The sequence below is a fragment of the Lampetra planeri genome, chromosome 18, assembly GCF_965212315.1.
Source record: "Lampetra planeri chromosome 18, kcLamPlan1.2.h2, whole genome shotgun sequence".
Classification (NCBI taxonomy): Eukaryota; Metazoa; Chordata; class Hyperoartia; order Petromyzontiformes; family Petromyzontidae; genus Lampetra; species Lampetra planeri.
Genome location: NC_136124.1, coordinates 1,037,336 through 1,056,111, shown reverse-complemented (window position 1 = coordinate 1,056,111; position 18,776 = coordinate 1,037,336). Strand labels below are relative to the sequence as shown.

At 43.0% G+C, this 18,776-nt stretch overlaps 2 protein-coding genes across 3 annotated transcripts in view; both read left to right on the top strand.

Moving 5' to 3' along the window:
• The window catches only part of LOC144723454 (fasciculation and elongation protein zeta-2-like), a 35,040-nt gene extending 29,791 nt beyond the window's left edge, over positions 1-5,249 (top strand). The window contains exon 8 of the mRNA XM_078602224.1: positions 1,701-5,249. Coding sequence (XP_078458350.1) covers positions 1,701-1,717 — 17 coding nt within the window. The 3' untranslated portion in view covers positions 1,718-5,249. The remainder of the gene's footprint in view (positions 1-1,700) is intronic.
• Positions 5,250-10,961: 5,712 nt separating this feature from the next.
• Positions 10,962-16,470, top strand: JMJD7 (jumonji domain containing 7). 2 transcript variants are annotated; one of them, XM_078602222.1, is made up of 9 exons: positions 10,962-11,147; positions 12,125-12,278; positions 12,712-12,857; positions 12,965-13,075; positions 13,684-13,740; positions 13,998-14,093; positions 14,255-14,331; positions 14,819-14,978; positions 15,454-16,470. In XM_078602222.1, exons 1-9 carry the CDS (start codon positions 11,096-11,098, stop codon positions 15,558-15,560), a joined length of 960 nt encoding a protein of 319 aa, XP_078458348.1. In that variant the 5' UTR covers positions 10,962-11,095; the 3' UTR covers positions 15,561-16,470. The 2 variants fall into 2 exon arrangements, with proteins under 2 accessions (XP_078458348.1, XP_078458347.1); XM_078602221.1 differs by having other exon boundaries at positions 14,234-14,331.
• Positions 16,471-18,776: the final 2,306 nt, after the last annotated feature.

The following is an 18,776-nucleotide window of genomic DNA, read 5'->3' as shown; positions in this document are numbered from 1 at the left end:
AATCTGTGCGGCGCTTTAACTTTTAACCCCTCGTAATGATTCTTGGTCTTTGAAATATTTTAAAATTTAAGGCCATGCCTAGGTTTGTTTTAACGCAGTTAGATATGTATAACATATTTTAGTTTTAAAGAGAGGTGATGTAGTTTTGTATTTGCCATTGAACCACAGAATTGCTGTCCGAGACGGGGTCATTACCTAACGTTTTTACACAACCGTGAACAATAGCGGCAGTCACTAAATAACTTTTAATACTGAGAAATGTACCTAATGTACAAATTTATTGGATTGGTATTGGAACTGCCATATCAGAGAATGTCTGTTATAAGTTTGATAAGACTGCTTAATTCAGAGGCTTATCGGACAATTTTGAAGAAACGAGACAAGCTGAAATGCAATATTCCACAAAGGGATCTTCTTGATAACGTGTTCCAAAAATCTAAAGATAAATAATCATACTTGGCACGTTTTCAACTTCATTGTTCAATGATATTTGTGAAGTCTGCTGAATAGGGGCTTAGGTTTTCATGAAACGGAATATGATATTTTTTTTATAAATGAGCTCCCTTGCGGTTTGATAACACGAATCGTCTGCAATCGTTGCAAAAGTCGAGGCCTTTACCATGAGACCATTTTATATCGATGTGCTTGCCCTAGTTTATGCTATTTAAATATGCGTGCAATTTTTTCTATCCCTCGTTTTGTTCCTTTACCATCTTACGCGCTTTGGGGGTTGTGTTATAATGTTGGTAATGTTATGTTGATTGCCTGCTATTTCCTGCATCCAAGGCTACACTATGCCCTTACAGAGTTGTTGGTTGAGGTAATGATACAACCTTTCAACGTCGCTTAGCATGATTTTGTTTGGTAAATGAAATCGTGATCATCCTGCCAAAAGAGACTTAATTGGGCTTTAACCTAGTTAAATGGAGGTCCTTCAATTAAGTCATTTTTAAAACAAACCTTAATTTAGAAGGCTATATTCTTGTACAGAGTTGTGTAAGATTAGGTTTTTAATCCAGGGATAATATGTATAGTATCATTTCAATCGTTACTTTAAAAAAATACTGTTTTAAATGGTAAACTCGTAAAATACAGTTTTAATTTATCAAACAATGAAATGTAACATTGTACTGTCATTTGTTACACTTGTATTTATTATGTTATGATAGTGAGCATCGTTTTACCCAGTAACATTTAAGATTTTGAATGGATGTGTTATGTTGACAATATATTGGAATGCATTATTTACAGACGTAATTGATCATTATCCAGTCTGGATACTCTGAACATTGGATAATTCAATGAATATTTGCCATTACTGGTGTGGCAGAGCTCCATGTCAACTGATAATTGTGACATATCAAATTAGTGGTTCATTCCTATGCTCACTAGATGGTTCCTTTTGGTGTGAGGACAGTGTGAATGGGATTGAGAAGTGTCATTACGGGAGATTCCTAGAACACTTGACAATATTTATTTAAAACGTACATGTTTAATTTATTCGCAGTGGAATTAGGCCAGATATAAAAGTACAGTAAATCAAACATTCTCTCATTATTCTTTCCGTTTTATTTATTTTCATGCGACGCAAAACTTCAATTTCCATAGTCTTCCGATGGATCAAACGTTCTTCATGAGAAGTGCACATTTCAAGTCTGTTGATGCTGATGCCCTGTGTGTCTGTTTCTGTTTGTTTTTAGTGCTGTGTCCTACGTAAGCTGTCGTGCCCTGGAACACCCACACATGAAGCAAAGTCACTCATCTCAAAATGCCATCGCTGTTAACTTGGCTCCATTCCAGCAGCAGGTGCTAATCCGGCCCTACTCTTCACAGCAAGCACATTGACAGCGAAGGGCACAGCTGCACCCACAACTGTCCTCCTTCCCATGCGAGTGTGATCGGTGCCGTCTGTCACCGAGTAGAGTTGATGATTATTCCCGACGTCCGTGATACTGATGGAGGCAGGAGTGGCAATGCCCTCACCCCTGTGGAAATGGAGCCAACCTTCCAGCTATTGATTGTCAATGCTCCCCTTTTTACTGATATCAAATGTTTTACAAATCAAAGCTTTTAAAAGTCAAACTTTGTTACCAGGTTAGAAAACGTGTTACATAGGTGGCATAATTATTAATAGAGCAGATATTTTAATATTAGTGCATGGCCGTCTGCGTGTGTGTGTGTGCGCTTCTCTGCTTGTTATATAACTGGTATATATGTAAGAACAACATCTTCACAGTATTTTTCTTTTTTTATCTACGAAAGAGCTGTTGGTAATACTACATTACATGTTATGATTATTATCTTGAATTGTAATTGTACGTAATGAATTGTGTTTAAACAAGAAGCTAAATCAGGTCTGGACTGCCAAGCTCAGTGCCAAAATAACAGTTCAGGGCAACTCTTTATATTTTTTGTTTTTTTAAACAAACATGCATGTTTCAAGTACTGTATACTGAATCCCCCAGTTGTGTCTTGCCACACACGCTGATGGCTGTAGCAAAGAAACCTCCATCTGGCACATGTGGCTTCATCATGTCACCTTGATGTGGCTCTTTAAGCATTGGCCTTCGGTGTTGATTTTTTTTTTGCTATACCACAACACTCATCATCAGTGTGCTTAACTGAATCATAGGGTTTAGCAAACCATTTCTTACGACCCACCGCTTGCTTTGTTTACTGGCTGGAGCCCTTTATCAGTCCACTCCTGGATTGAAGGTGCTTACCACTGTGCCACCACTCCACCATGGATAGGGTAGAGAGACTTTTCCTTTGAATCGGTGCACTGCATACCATGTGCTATGCACACAGATGCACACGTTATATCTATGTTCTAATCACTCTAAACTACGTCATGTGTGATACACACACATTTGTTTTTCTTGAATTGGCAGTCTCGAAAAGGCAATTTTTCAAGTGCATGACGTTTAAATTTCGATTTAAAGCTTTTGTGACTGCAGGGATTCATCTTGGTTCTTTCGGTAAAGTCACGTAGAAGGGAAATAATAAAATAATACAAATTAAACTAAGATTCTCAAAAATGTTCTTGCTGTGGTTTTCACACCTGATGATTGCTTGTGTTGCAATAGAAACGTGAGAATTTTATTGTATTATTAATTTATGATTTCCCTTCTACGTGACTTTACCGAAAGAACCAAGAATATGCATGACGTTTGTCACAACCTAATTTTGTACATGAACTGAGGTGCTTTGTGCCCGTGGAAAGGCGTACTGTGGTGCAGAGTGAGGACCATAGTTTGGGAAACGTTGCTGTGAAGAAACCACAAATAGACCCCGAAAGATTGTCTCCGTTAATTCTGTAACAATACCAAGCTGATCGCGGGTCAGTGTTGCATTGCTCATCCTTGCTGAGCTGACTAGGTGCAAGTGCTTGTGAACCCCCCTCCCCCTCCATCTGCTTAATCGCACAATTTCAATATTGTTCGTTTGGAGTGGTTTTCAGTGCAAGTATAATTTAAAAGCAAGGTTGGCTAAATAAATAATAATAAATGTGCTCATAAAAGGCTTCTTAGCTGTTAAGTTTTAGTCTGGCTGTTCTGAGATTGCAGTACAATATGTGGATGGCGAGATGTGAATACAAACATCTTCGGTGGTCAGCCGTCTTGCGGTAATAAATCAACGATGTTATGCAGTAGAGCTACTGTATAGCCATCAAAGAAACAACAATTCACAAAGGACATATACTTAATTATATACTCTGTACCTTTAATATTAAAAACCAGGGCTTAACAAGCAGTTAATCTTCACGTCTGTGTATAACACTTCGGTAAAAAGAACACTTGGCTTCCATTTTAATTTGTTCATGTCACTTTCGTTGTTTTCTATCTGTTTCTATGAAATACAATACATGGTTAATAAAACGTAATTTGTTTTTAAACACTTTTGTTAAAACTAGAAAATTAGTGAGCAGCTGTAGAACTAATGGTAATTTGTCAGATTTGCGACTTAAACCAGATTCAATTGAGATGTTATCAACTGAAACCGTTGCAAATGGAACAGTATTATGGCAGAGTTGATCAATGGGAACACAATGGGGTCATTACATGTTATATTTATTGTCTTTGTTAGATTGCGGTAATGTCGGCATTATTTTGCAGATGTTTATTTGTATCGGAGTATGCTCCATATAACCTGTTACAAACATTCTTCAAACATTTTAAACTAATGCTTCAAATTGGGTCTCCCGTTGAATTGACGTGGCCACACTAATTGAAGCAGAGATTTACATTGCAGTGGTAAACGGGTTCGATGTAGACTTTAGTCTGGGCAATTTAGCCACGACCTACGAAATTAAAATTATGTTGATGTGAAATGGGTCTAATCAGCTGTGTGGCACTATCGTGTTTTACATATTAGCAGTTTAATTTGTGCTGTGATGTCAAGTGGTATTTGCTTAAATTAATTCCACGTTATTAATGTGCAATAACTTTTGTTGAAATATGCCTCATTGCAAGTTCTTTTTAATTTACATTTTGTCTTTTTGTGTCTTTGTGTCCATTAGATGTTTAAATTATGAACTATTTGTAAGTGGTAGAATGTGTTTCATGGCGTGAACCTTGAAACTCGGTTGACATCAGTTGCCAGTGGTTTAATTCGAAGGAGATTTTGAAAGTGTAAATGTAATGCGTAGAGGGAAGTGCAGGTTTTGTTTATTTTAAAGGTTGGACACAAGAAACATCTGAAGAATTTGGTGTGGAGTGTTGGAATTTCAGATTGGAAAGCAGAGCTTATGGACGTTGAATAGATGAATGTCACAGTCCAGTATTGCAATTGTTTTAATGTACACAACGTAGCCAGTGAGCAAAATTAATGCATCAATTTTATGCATATGCAAAAGCATCGTTTGACATAACGCCAGTTTATAGTCGTATAGAGTTGAAGTAAGCATAATGAACTATTACTCGATAATAAACGTATGTTTAGGATTAGCACGCTAAATGATATACAAGCATATTTAATCTGAACAAAAGCATTCTGGGAGATATATTTATCTTTGGGATCCTTAACCTGCGGTTTCATTATATGCATTCTGAATTGCAGAATGCTTGGCTAATTTCCGTGTATTTATCACCTTGCCGTTTTCATAGATCAAAACTAAGGACCACGCAGTTAAATTAATTTTGCTGTGCATGTAATTGCTATAATGTGAGTCATGTAACAATATATGTCGTGAATGATTGCTTTTATTTGTGGAGACAATAGCATGAATAAAACTTTGTATAAAGCAGCAATTACTGTTGGCTTCACCTCATTGTTCTTACTTTGGATTTGAATGAGTTTTGGCGTCACGTGGGTCTCAATACACATGACCTGTGATTAAATAAAATGTGAGCGAATGAAGCCCAATCAATCCATGACCTGTGGTCATAGCTGCCCAATGGCGAAGCGCTTGTGCAGGTCTTCGGTTTACCTAACATTCGCGTGAACGCGATTGACAAATTACGGACACTTTTTCGATGAACGAAATCGAAAGTCTGCTCGAACGAAATGTCACTCCGAAATGCGCCGTGAGATCAAAAAAGAAGCATAAGGGGGGAGAGGCTGCGGCATCTACCCACGAGAGTCGCGGTATCTGCACAGTGCAAAACAGTGACGCCTCCACGTCACCTGCGCCAGTCATTACAACATGCAGATCTTTTGGCGAGTTTCCTGCAAAGGTTAATCATTGTCCTTTTTAATTATTCCATTCGTTTTAATATCCATGTTCCTTTGTTTCGTATTGTGAAAAGTCATAGGTGTATATAGGCGAGTTCGAATGACTGTCCGAAACACATCCCTACATATTTTGTATTAAATTAATCGGAAAACCCATTTCGATTTACAAAATATCGTTTTATGCATGTTTTGCAAAAAACGTATCCCTTTAATAAATCGAGGGATATCTGAATGTGGACAGGTAATCTCGAGATTCAGGTGCATAGCCAACTGGTCCAATTTAATACAAATTTAGCATTTTATGATTTAACCCGTAAACATTTCTATAATTTTTATTTGTAAACATGGGGCAAAATTATGTAGGTAAAAATGTACGTGCGGATGAAGGTGATGTACGGCATTTTAAACTGATTCAAGCGGTGAACAAATAAATGCTCTGCACTGCAGCAGCGCAGTATTTATCAAAGTCCATTTCGCCAGCCCTCGATAAGCGCAGAACGTTGCACCATGGCAGACCACGAGGACGAGAGTTGGCAGCACAGACTCGATGGTGGGTGAGACGTTCCAGCGGAATGTTGCAGAAAGTCTTCAACAGAACTCACAGAAGTACTCCGAGGCAAAAAGTCAACCATCGGTAATACTTTATTTGTGAGCGTGCATGAAAAACTGATGTAACGCTGCCTAATGGTGTTAACCCTTAGACTCGCTAATCTGGGCTCCGTTGTCAGTGAACCTCGGCTTTCATTCCCTTTTCACATCTCGACAGCATCTCATGTCTCTGTCGAAGACCTCATATCCGCCCCCAGCTGCCAATTATACCCTCATCCATGCTTTTATGACATTTTGACTCGACGATTAAACTCGTTTATGGCCTCTACAATTTCCCCATCTCAACTCTCACCTTCACGGGCTCTTCAAATCCCTCAACCCTACAATCCTGTTACCAGACTCTTCACCTGCAACCAAAAATGAAAGCACATCGCACCGAAGACTTAAATCGTGCTCTGGCTCCCAATCCAATTCCTGATCAATTTCACACTTCGTGAAACTCACCCCTGCCTACCGAGCCCCTCTGATCTCGCCCTGCTCCCATACGCAGTCTCCACTACAGAAACCCATGCATTCTTTTGTAGCCTCCGGTCAACCTTTAAGAGGTCGTGTATTATTTTCCGTCGCTACCAATATGAAACTCCCTCCCCCCAGCCATCTGGTGCCGTTGAGTCATTGTCCCTGGTCAATAAGAAACCATGTTTCTTTCGGTTCCGTTGCCTCTACTACAGGTTTCCCAAACTCCTTTCGACTCACCACGCTACTCCTTTCCGCGTGTACCAATGTACTCCCAATCAAAGACAACTTCACTCGTTCCGTACTGCGACGCGCCCGATGATTGTTAAACGTGCCCCGCGTGACGCGCTAAGCAATGAACTCTGCCTGCGTCAATGGAGCCGACTCACATCACGATTGAGCTCTCGATGTGGCGCGTGTTCCACGTGTGCGCGTATTCCACGTGTGCGCGTATTCCACGTGTGCGCGTATTCCACGTGTGCGCGTATTCCACGTGTGCGCGTATTCCACGTGTGCGCGTATTCCACGTGTGCGCGTATTCCACGTGTGCGCGTATTCCACGTGTGCGCGTATTCCACGTGTGCGCGTATTCCACGTGTGCGCGTATTCCACAGCTTTAATTGCTGATCAGCGTCACGTCGGACGTGTTTAACAAGCATCGTGCGCGTGCAGCGTGGAACGAGTTAGTTTAACATTTGAATGGGCGCGTAAATTGGAAAGACTGAGAGCGTGGTGGTGGGTCGCGAGGACTGGAGTCGGGGAAGCAACTGGGCGATATCAATCCAAATGATATTGCTTGTTGGTGTCTAAGCATCCGATCGTTACGGGCGGTTGCATGCGACATCAGAGCGGAGATTGGCCCATTGTTCAAGCTGAAATCATGTGCAGGAGAACAGCTGATGGGTTCATTGTGATAAGTTGAAAATGCAATTAATTGACTCAGCTTGGTGCACATGCACGGGCGTGGTGGATACATTATGTGCAGATCAAAAGTTGCTCTGACTCGTAGCAGACTTTGTACCTTGAATGAGCTGGCCCATGCGTTTGTGTGCAGCGCCTTTATCTTGTGAGTAGCGGTCGTTGTCGCGGTTAGCACGCCGCGTTACGAACCAGGCGTCCCAAGTTCAATTCACGCTCACGATTATCTGAACCGGTACTGGGCCGCCACCAGGTCTACTCGGCCACAACTGAGTACCTGGTGCGGTGTGTAAAGCGTCGCCACGAGGGAGACAAAGGCGACGTTTCGTGCTGCTGGCATGCCGGCTTCCACGTGTACTTTCTCACAGCACTTGCTCCAAAAGTGTGTTCAGTCTATAAAGGGGGTGATGGGGGAGGGGCTCTGTGGGTCTTGTCTCCCTACATTCTGGCGAGGATTCGCTCATTCAAGGAGGCTATGGATCCTGCGTGACGGAGAGCCTTGGGCAGCTGAGCGGCCCCACGTGCAGCTGCGTTGCCACCACGCTCACTGGCCAGTCGAACCAAGAGCCCCCCAAGAATGCTCCTGGGCTGTGCCGGGAGAATGAGCCAGGTGGCTTCAACTCTTCATCCTCCACACGCAGTACGAGCCACCAGGATCCATCGCCTCGGCCACTCTCTCTCTCTCTCGTCCCCACCACCTTCGCAACCTCGACCCCTATCTATGCAGCAAGAGAGCAGTGATTGTGAAGCGATCATTATAACACAGGCTCGGGATAGATTGGGATATATAAAGCAACAAAACCACTAACATTGACTCAAGCAAGGGACCGCTTGTCATGTCACGACTGGTTTCAAGAGCGGCAATAAGCGTGTGGTCTCTCGATGCTTGAGTGAGTGTCTGTGGGAACATGTTTGCTGCTTCTGCTTCTTCTTCCTCAATTTGAACATACCAATGACTGCCCCGCGTGCGTATCCCTGCACACGCGTGTACATCGAAGTCATGGGGTGAAGAAAAATCATTCTGGGCCGCCCACACAAGTGTCACTGGAGGGAATGAATGTCCTGCAAGATGTGCTGGGAGATGACACCACCCCGACCTGCTGCTGGTGTCACTCCAAGAAGCTTCCCTTGCGTAACACAAACTGGCTCAGGTCTCCGTCATGCTCCTGTAAACAACTCGTTGCCACGTGCCAATTAACCGATGCACGTTTAACCTTCGTCGTGCTCTTAAGCGATAGCTTGGCTACATTAAGTTAAAATCAATAGAGTGCGCATACATGTCGCTCTTTACAAGATTAAAACTATGAAATGTTCTCAACGTGGAGAAACGCGCTTTAATGTGAACAAGTGGGTTGTCTGGATTTAAATCGCTGATCGCGGCAGTGCTGGCATTAGCGACCTTGAGCGATCCAACCCCGCAGGACTGATGTGACGTTGTTACTGGCAGAGAGGGAACGACTTTCTCTCTCTCTGCCACGCGGTGAGTCAGCGTCAACCATTGCCCAGGCTCTGCGGTCCTCGATATATTCAGGTGTTATCGACCGAGTATTGAGTGTTTTACATGTGGCTGCTATACATTCACACGTGACAAGCCACTTTGTTGAGCTATCATTTGTGGCCAAGTTGCTTCTGAGAAGGGAACTAAGGGGCCGTCCATAAATGACGTCACGCACCTAGGGGGGGGACAGACATTTTTGACGATGTGTGACAAGGGGGGGGGGGGTGGGAAATGTGACGTCACATCAAAATGCGCAACTATTAATAAATATAGACAACACTTAATTAAATCGACTTTTTTTTATAAATGTTTTCTCCTACAACATCAGAGTGCAGCGCCACATTAAATACGCACTACAATGACAATAGTTTAAAGCGATTTGAAGCATGTTTTATTTATTTTCACTCCTATCGTGATTTTGTTCTGTTTGTTGTAACTTTCTGACCGGCCCCGACTTGATTGATCTGTGGCAAAGAAGCTTTTTAGCTCATCGGATTCCTCTGTGTTAATAAAGATTCTGATAGCCCCATGCGTGCGAGGGGGGAACACGCGATCCCCTGACGAGCCAGGGTAGATGACATCTCCACGACGCCCCAGGGAAGCGAGTTTCGTAACAGTTGTGTCATCAACCAACCCTCGCCTCCACACTGCTGGATTACAGGCATGCACAGACACCGCCACGGGGTCAATGTTAGACGTTAATTTAAACTATAAGTTAGAGTATCAAACGCGAATGGCAAAACTGCATCGTGTAAAGTGGAAAGTGTTATTCATTACATTGTGCATACCAGATAAGGCCCACTAAGCTCTGTAACTCTATTTTTAGAAGCGACCTGGCCACAAATGATGGCTCACTGAAGGTGCTCGTCATCGTGTGGTCATGTAGAACAGCCGCTGACTCTGTACGCGTGATGTTGATTCTAAATGTGGAGGGGAAAACCGGAGGACCCGGAGAAAAATCCACGCGACCACGGGGAGAAAGACACGCAAACTCCAAACACACAGCAGCAGCAGCAGGCGTCAGGTCGGGATTGAACCCACGACCTCCTGTACACCAGGCGAGGGAGTTAACATCTGCTGGATGAGGACCTCCCCACACCCTGAAGGATTTGTCATACTTCCCCACGACGGTCATTGGAGTGTGGTTAGCAATCACCGCATTACAATGTCGACATCTACTGCACAAATGTGGTACTGATTGTGGTTCCTACCGTTGATTTTGTACGTTAACTGCCGTTGGTCTTAAAGTACTTTAACAATGAAACCTTTACAGTCTATTTAATATCTGTTGACACGAAGTAGGTTCCCATTACCCCCAGAATATCACACACTCTGTGGAAATGTTTTCATTTAATACATAAACGATAGTGATTAAATAACTGGCAAATTTGGCAATTCCCACTTCTCCAATACAAGTGAGTTTTTTTATCTAATCTAAAATTACTTCTCAGCATGCTTTAAAGGAAGGGTTTCAACTCCGCTTGACTTACCCCGCCTGTAATTTTTTTAAATGTATAAGGGTTGCAAGACGTGTATTAACGACTGTACTAATTCCATTCTGGCATTTTAAGGGAGAGATCGACTGCAATATTTTGCTGTCTTTTCTTGGATTTTCTGTTTGCACATAGTCACTTTAAGATGTTTTCTTGTTCATATTTTTGTTTGTTGCGGTTGCACCCGATTCAAGAGCCGAATGGCTCACAGGGCTATACAACAATAAATGAAACTGAAATGAAAACTGACTCGGGGCGGAACCAATTTTTATTGTCCGGGGAGTGCGCTCGCGTTTTCGCACGGACAGTTTTGAATGAGACGCACACGTGTTTTCGAGTGAGACCAGTGGGGCTGATGGAGCCGGCTCTTAATTTCTGACATCAGCCCCCTTTTTACAAAGTGGGATACACACGCCAGACGCTGCACGGTCGGTTCGTTACACTTGAAATGCATCGGCGACTACACGAGGCGTTGACGAGCGTGTCTGTGGATGCAAGGGGTGCGTTTCAACTCCTTTATAACTGCGATGACGATGAGTTTAGTCACTGTGTAGAGTGTCAAACACCACTCGTCACAGTTGTTGGTATTGAGCGTCAATTACACCTCCAATTAATGTTCTCGGCGTGCACGACACGATTCCAGTTTTACTTTATCTGCGTGGTGTAACTTTTAAACCGTAATCACGCGCTATATATCATTTACTTGGGGTTGTTTTGGTGCATGTTTAACCGTATGTAAAACGTGTGTGTGTGTATATAACATGTAGAAATTAAAACGTAATGTATTCCTCCTGTTTACTAATTGGATAATATTTAATTTTGTATTTTACACACTTTAGAAATAAAAGTGGAACCTACAGAAACGGCATTGTACTTTGAATGTAGAGTACAGTAACACGTGTTTGTAAGACGTATCCTGTATTCGATATCGTACTGGTGTGTAGTTTTGTAGACCATATGTATGCTCATTATTGTTAAGGGATAACGGATGTCGTATGTATGATATTTGTGGTCGTCTTTTCGGACGGTGGAAGTGAGCACTTTGAGTGAACCGGCTTTTCAAGTGTCGTTAATTATGGCCCCAACCCTGTAACCAAGGACTGCACAAAACAACACATTACATTTGGTGCTGCACATATAATTTGGCTAAATTATATCTGTAAGAATTAAAAACATAAATATCAGTGTTACTCTCCTGCGACGAACATGACTCACTGGAGCGGGGCGGGATGGGGAAGTGTTGCCCGCTCCTGCGTCGACCAGAGGTGACATGAAGAGATCTCCAAAGTGCTTCAGTGATATCTGCCTCCGTGGGCCACCCTCTCCATGGAGCGAGTTTGCACTTACGTGCATGCAAACTATATGAATTGATTCTTTATCTCATGCCAAAACATCGATAGCGTAATTGGGATAACACTGGAGATGCATTATATTTTTACAAATATTCCAGTTCAGACCCCTGTGGCGTGTTTGCCAGATCTGTATCTGCATGGCAGCGTGCAATACGTGGATGGGCCCCCAAGCCCTCTGGAGTTTCTCCGGGAGTGGGTGACACCAAACCGGCCCGTGATCTACAGGCACACCACGGAGCACTGGGCAGCCCTGACCAAGTGGAGCCCCGCGTACTTGCGGTAAGGACAACAACCTCAGTCGTCGATTAAAGCAGCACCGCAACAACAACGAGGAATTTTCATCTCATTTTTTTTGCATCTCCACTCTGATGCTTGGTCATTCAATGTTGCAGCCTTTCCCTGCGTTTTTCCTTTCACTAAAACAAAATAAACATCACAAAATATTACTTGTAAATATTCAAAACTTGTCACAATATTGATACAAAAATATATTAGGTTTTACAAAGCTGGCCTTTTTATATTGCATTTGTGGATAAAGGCCAACGAAATGGGACCAACACGTTTGGTTTTCATTAGACCACGGTCATAACTATGAGCTGTTGCTCCAGAAGTTGAGTAGGAGTGTGTGTTTCTGGTGATAACATTTATAAATGGTGTGACACATAAGTAATATGTGGTGGGTGTTTCCCTTGTCCATGTTTACACCATCAAGGAATGTCATGGGCAGCAAGGATGTGAGCGTGGCTGTTACACCAAACGGCTATGCGGATGCGGTTCTTGGTGATCGCTTCGTAATGCCAGAGGAGAGAATGATGAAGTTTGGAGCATTCTTGGACATCCTTGAAAAGAAGACCCAAAGTATGTCGTGAAACTACTCTTAGGGAGGCAATATTGTTTTTTTGTAAAAGTGTTACTTTTGCCCTTATAGGCACATTTGTGATGTGTTTCTGGGCATTGTTGTTCAGACAAAGGTGGAGTATTTTACATTCAGAAGCAATGTTCCAATCTCACTTCCGAGTTCCAGGAGCTTCTGGCTGATGTGGAACCTGATATCCCATGGGCATCAGAGGCATTCGGTGAGTGCCGAACCTTATTCTTTTCCTCGGGTGTTAACATTGCCGATGTGTCAATTTTTGAGAATCGAGATGCAGGTGAAATTAACAGCCATTCGTCGGATACACCTGGCATGAGGATACCCTTCACGGGGCATGGTGTATTCTCACATTTATATTTAACAAAATGTTCTGTATATACAGTGAACCGTTTATAGATAGTGCTTTCTTTTGACCCTCTTACAATTTCTCAAAGTGTGATTGAACATTATGAGAGTTATGGATCCCCATATCTTACAGAAATCTCAGCATATTTGTCAAAAATACTGGCAATGGCTGTTTCGAGCAATGGCCTTTCTTCATAGCATACCGCGTCTTACAGAGGACGATGTTGAAAGATGAAATATGTGAATTCATATTGTTGCAGTTCCTGTGGGACCGGGTTTTGCCAAACGTTTGTTTTCTCTTATCATTGGTCATTATTTTTGTGGAATATCCATATATAGACCACCCTATATTGTGTTTGACTATAGTCCGGCATTTGTTCAAATTGCATTGTGCACATGCTGATGTTTATTTACCTTTGCTTGAATTTTGTCATTGACTCTCACGCTTGCTTTGTTTATGTTCAGGTAAGAAGCCTGACGCTGTAAACTTTTGGATTGGGGAGAAAGAAGCCGTCACATCTTGTAAGTTCCGATTTTGCCAACAAAGCACAGTGGAATCCAATCATTACCATCCTAAGTGCAATTTAAGCAGTGGTTATCCAAACAAGCCTTATGTTCGAATTCACACATATTACTTCTTTAATTTGCCCAACCAAACAATGCAGTATTTAATATACCTTTACAATGATGTGTTTAGTCCTGCTTATCTAGGTTTAAAGATGACAGTAATTGTGTTGATGATTGAAGCCTGGTTCTTATAAAGATGCCCATGTTTTCAGTACACAAGGACCACTACGAGAATCTGTACTGCGTAATATCAGGAGAGAAGGAATTCACTCTCTTCCCTCCTACCGACCGGCCCTTCATACCATACGGTATACCTGTCACTTTATAACAATCACCACCCTTCGCCTTCATCCACTTTTTAAAATTATTTCATGAACGTCACCCACCCCTCCTCCCTCTTATAAAATGGTTTGATCTGTTCATCTTGTTTTGGCTGCGTGACACATAGCTTGGTGCTTATTCTCTGCAGAGTTTTACCAGCCAGCCACGTACAGACAGCGTGAGGATGGAGACTTTGAAGTTGTCGATGAAAAATATGCAGAGAAGGTACTGCAGTAAACAAAAAACACGTTACATATCATGAGCATGGCACTTTGAAGGCTAGCATTGTTGTACCACTTGCAGTTGTGAAGCTCTCAATCCTACGAGGCTATGACGGTGGCCAGGAAATAACAGTGTATAGCAAGTGGAATCGTGAACACTTTTTTGTCGACTGTTGAATGTTGGCTCTTCACGTGCATGTATTTTTTCCGAGTACTCCAGTTTCGTCCCATGTGCAAAACACTCCTTCAAAATGTCCTCGATGGATAAATTATTACTGTAATAAACATTCAAAGTGAAAGTTTCTCCCAAGCTCAAATGAACACACCAAATAACTCATCTTCATTGGTGGTCTTGAGCCAGTATTGGAAATTATATATTTCTGTGTTAGGAGCCAGCATGTCCAATGATTCCACACACCGCTCTCAACTAAACCGAGCTCAGGGGCCCGGCAGTACAAGGACACCCCTCCTGCCCCCTCTGCACCCGCCAGGTGCCGTGGATCCCCGTGAACCCCCTCCAGCCTGACCTGGGCCGGTACCCGGAGTTTTCTGGAGCCTGTGCCATTCACGTGACCCTGCGGGCCGGGGAGACGCTCTACCTGCCCTCCCTCTGGTTCCACCACGTGCAGCAGTCGCATGGCTGCATCGCCGGTACGGCACGACCAACACTATTCACAGTCGTATGTATGTGTGTTGAATTTCTTTCACACCGTACGTAGCCAACCGTGCTAATCGGAGGTGCGGGGGAAGTACAAAATACTAAACTTTAAAAGCAGTCATTACAAACACGCATATGTTGCGCCGCATCTACGCATGTTGGCCATTACCAAGAATCAAACTGAGGTCACCGAGTTCATAGGGCAGTGCGCTAACATTTGTGCCACTGCTCCACCGCCCCCAAAAACATAAAAATTATTATCACGAAACAAAATAGGGAAAAAACTTTGTGGAATTTATATACATATATTTTGATAGTTAAATGTTGAATTGTAAAATTATCATTGAAAACCGAATATATATGAATAACTTGCATATGTATAATTAGCCTGAGCAACGATAATCTAACCCATTGTTTCAAAGCAGTTACCTTTCAGTAATCATGTTTCAAAATGTGTTTTCTCCTCAGTGAACTTTTGGTACGACATGGAATATGACATAAAGTACAACTACTATCAATTCTTAGATGCAGTAGCTGGTGTGGCTAAAAGATACATGTGTGACGACGACTCATAGCTTGGCACAGCGGAGGTAATCAACACTCGACTCTTTGCCGTGGCTTGGTCACTCGAAGGACTGTGGCAGCAAATTGGAAAATGATGGCAGGACCTCGGCCTCGGTTTCAAGCTACCGCATGGACAAAGAGAACGGATGTTTTGGTTTTTTAATTTGACAGGGGATCCATGAAGATGCGATTACATTGAAAGTGTTTGCTTGGAAAGCATTGATTGTGTACGAAAAGCCTCGAGATTGCATGTGGGAACACTCGATGGGACACGACCATTGTGTCATTATTAGCACCCTGGACTGGCAATCGAGACGTCTATTTATTCAATTTCCTGGCTCGGCAGTTGAAATACCGGCAACGTTTCATACATCACGCCGCCTCTGTACACCCGTCAGTGTAAATGGGCACACCACAATCCATCAGCAGGTCGTGTGTGGTGGGGTAAAGTGTGGATACTCAACAACTCTTCTAAAGTGAATGGCAAACGTAGAAGAGTAGGCCAAAATACCCTCTAGATGGGGCTCTCTAGAGCTTCCTCTGGTGGAGGCCCTTCTACCAATCGTGGCCTGAGTAAGCAATTGCAGGGCTGAGCCTTTACCTTTTTACTCCTGGTCAGTTACACTTAACTATGACGACTCAATGCAATGACTGCACAGAACAGAGGCAGCTTGTTCTGCATCGCTTTTGAATTCTCCTCAAACCTCTCAAGAGTGTCTCTGCTCATATTGCCTCCATGGCACACTGAACATCATTATTTTTGTTGGTGATGATGTTGATTGTACTGTTTTTATATAAATGTGTAAATGAAGGTATCTTATTTTGCATGTGTGGTTGAATGCAATTTTTATTAATGTTTAATGGAAATGTGTTTTTGTTTTATTAAAGTCTGCCATAAAGAGTTTCTACAATGCCACAAAACATGCTACATTACTTAATTTGTGTAACCTGTTGAAAGATTAATCAGCCAGAATCTACCCACTGCTGGATTTTACCATTAACGATTGGACAATATCCAAATTACTTGTACTAAGGACATCTGGTGACGTTGCATATTGCCCCCTGAAAATGTGTATTAACAACATAATCTCGGTGTCGGAGGGTACATTACAGTACTTAAAGGCGGCTGCTGGCGTGGGCCCTGCACCACCAAATGTCCCATTGGCCCCCCCACCCAAGCTCACTCCCCTTGGTGGTGAATCACTGGTGGTGGTGGTGACCCACACCAGGGAGTCGAAACAAAAACCGGAGCGAGGGACCAGATTGAACCACTATTCCTGAACGAAAACTGAACCAAAATGTGATTTTGCCTCCGAAATGAAAAATCCTGAAAAGAGGATGCGGTCAGTGGTTTTGAAAACCCGGTTGAAGATAAATATTGAGCTTTGCAACTTGTATGAGAAAAAATCTTGTATTTATAAAGGCTGCAATCTCTAAGCCAATGATGCTACAGAGCACATGATCATGGTCGGTCAGTCCTTTTGCGAAACGTCCCCTAACAGAGCCACAGGATTATGCCTGCAGTCAACACGAGCGCTGAGGGTCAGAAGGTCACACCAAGACTCAGAGACGTACAAAGACAAAGATCCCCCGTACAGCCTTCACAGACTTGGTGGGGCAAGTGCTGTTAGCGAGGGAGCAGCTATCAAGGCCGCCACTGCACAGGAGGGGGTGGGGTGGCCAATAGCACGCCCGCTCGCCTTTGTCTCCCTATTGGCGATGTTTGCACAGCGCCAATAATTAAAATGTATAAAGCGCCCTTAAACCAGGTACTCATTTGAGGCTGAGTCGACCTAGGGGATGCCCAGAACCGGTTTAGATAGTCGTCACTGGTTGTTGGTGGTGGCCGTGAGCAGGAATCGAACTCAAGTGACCGGGTTCGTGGCAACGTACCACTACCGCTCCATTGATATACAATGATCACGTCCAGTACACACAATAGTCAGAGATACACACACAAGGTAGGGCAATGAAGCACACATTCTCGAGATACTATAACAGGAATGGTCCATGATAAGGGGGTTAACTCGCGTTAATTACAAGCTACTACACAGACATTAAAAATTGTCCTCAAAGTGTATTTGAGGAATACAGGGCAACGTGATCATGTTTCATTGCTTGGCGTGTTTGCATTGTATGTGGTAGTGTCCTGCAGTGCTTGCAATAATGCAAACACGGTCAGCAATAAACAGCTCAGAATTCCTCAAATATACTGAACTTGTTCATCACAATTTTATTCACACGTAGGAAACTGCAAATGTTCCTGTGAAATGTCACCAGCAAAATCGGCAGGGAAATGCAATTCACGTGGAAGCCTCATTTATTCATAATTCCCTGCTGAATTTGCGCATTAAATATATATTTGTAACCGTATCTCATTATACGTCTTAACGGGTGAACTGCAGTATTCCTTTCATGTTAAACTCAATAAAACAGCCATTCAAGTGCATTTGAGGAATGTTGGGCAATGTTTATTGCTCTATTTTATTGCTAATCTTGTTTGTATGATTGACTTGTCGTGTTTGTGTAGGCCTGCAAACAGCACTGGCCCCGATCTTAGATGTCTGAGTCTATATCCAGGTGATTTGCTCGTTAGTTTCGATGTAGTCTATTTGTTTACCAAAGTTCCTGTGCCTGACACCATTGCAATCATTGAAGATTGTGTCCAACAAGGACTGCATGCTGATGTACCGGCCCTGGTTAGACACTGCCTCAACAACACTTCACCTGGAACGGAACTTTCTACAAACAAGTGGAAGGCATCCCAATGGGTTCTTCTTTATCCCCAGTTGTCGCCAATGTTTTCGTGGAAACATTTGAGACAGATGCCATCCAGACTGCCACCCTACGGCCGTCCTTGTGGAAGGGGCACGTGAATGACACGTGCGTCATCCCCCCACATGGCCAGCCAGCCCTGAACCAATTCCTCAACCACATCAATTCAATAGACCCAGCCATCACATTCACCATGGAGGTGGAGAAGGATGGCAAGCTATCATTTTTTTGTTATTTTAACCTCTCCATGTGACTTTACCGAAAGACCCAAAGAATATGAATTTCTACAATCACGAAAGCCTTTAATCAACATTACATTCCATACAGCACATGCGAGTGGGCAAAGGGGGTGGGGCGCTCTTGCCGCCTCACAATTGGCTTAAAGCGACACCCCCCCCACCTTCCCCGCCCTCATCAACCAATCGCGCGCGCGCCACTCACCGACAAGCGGC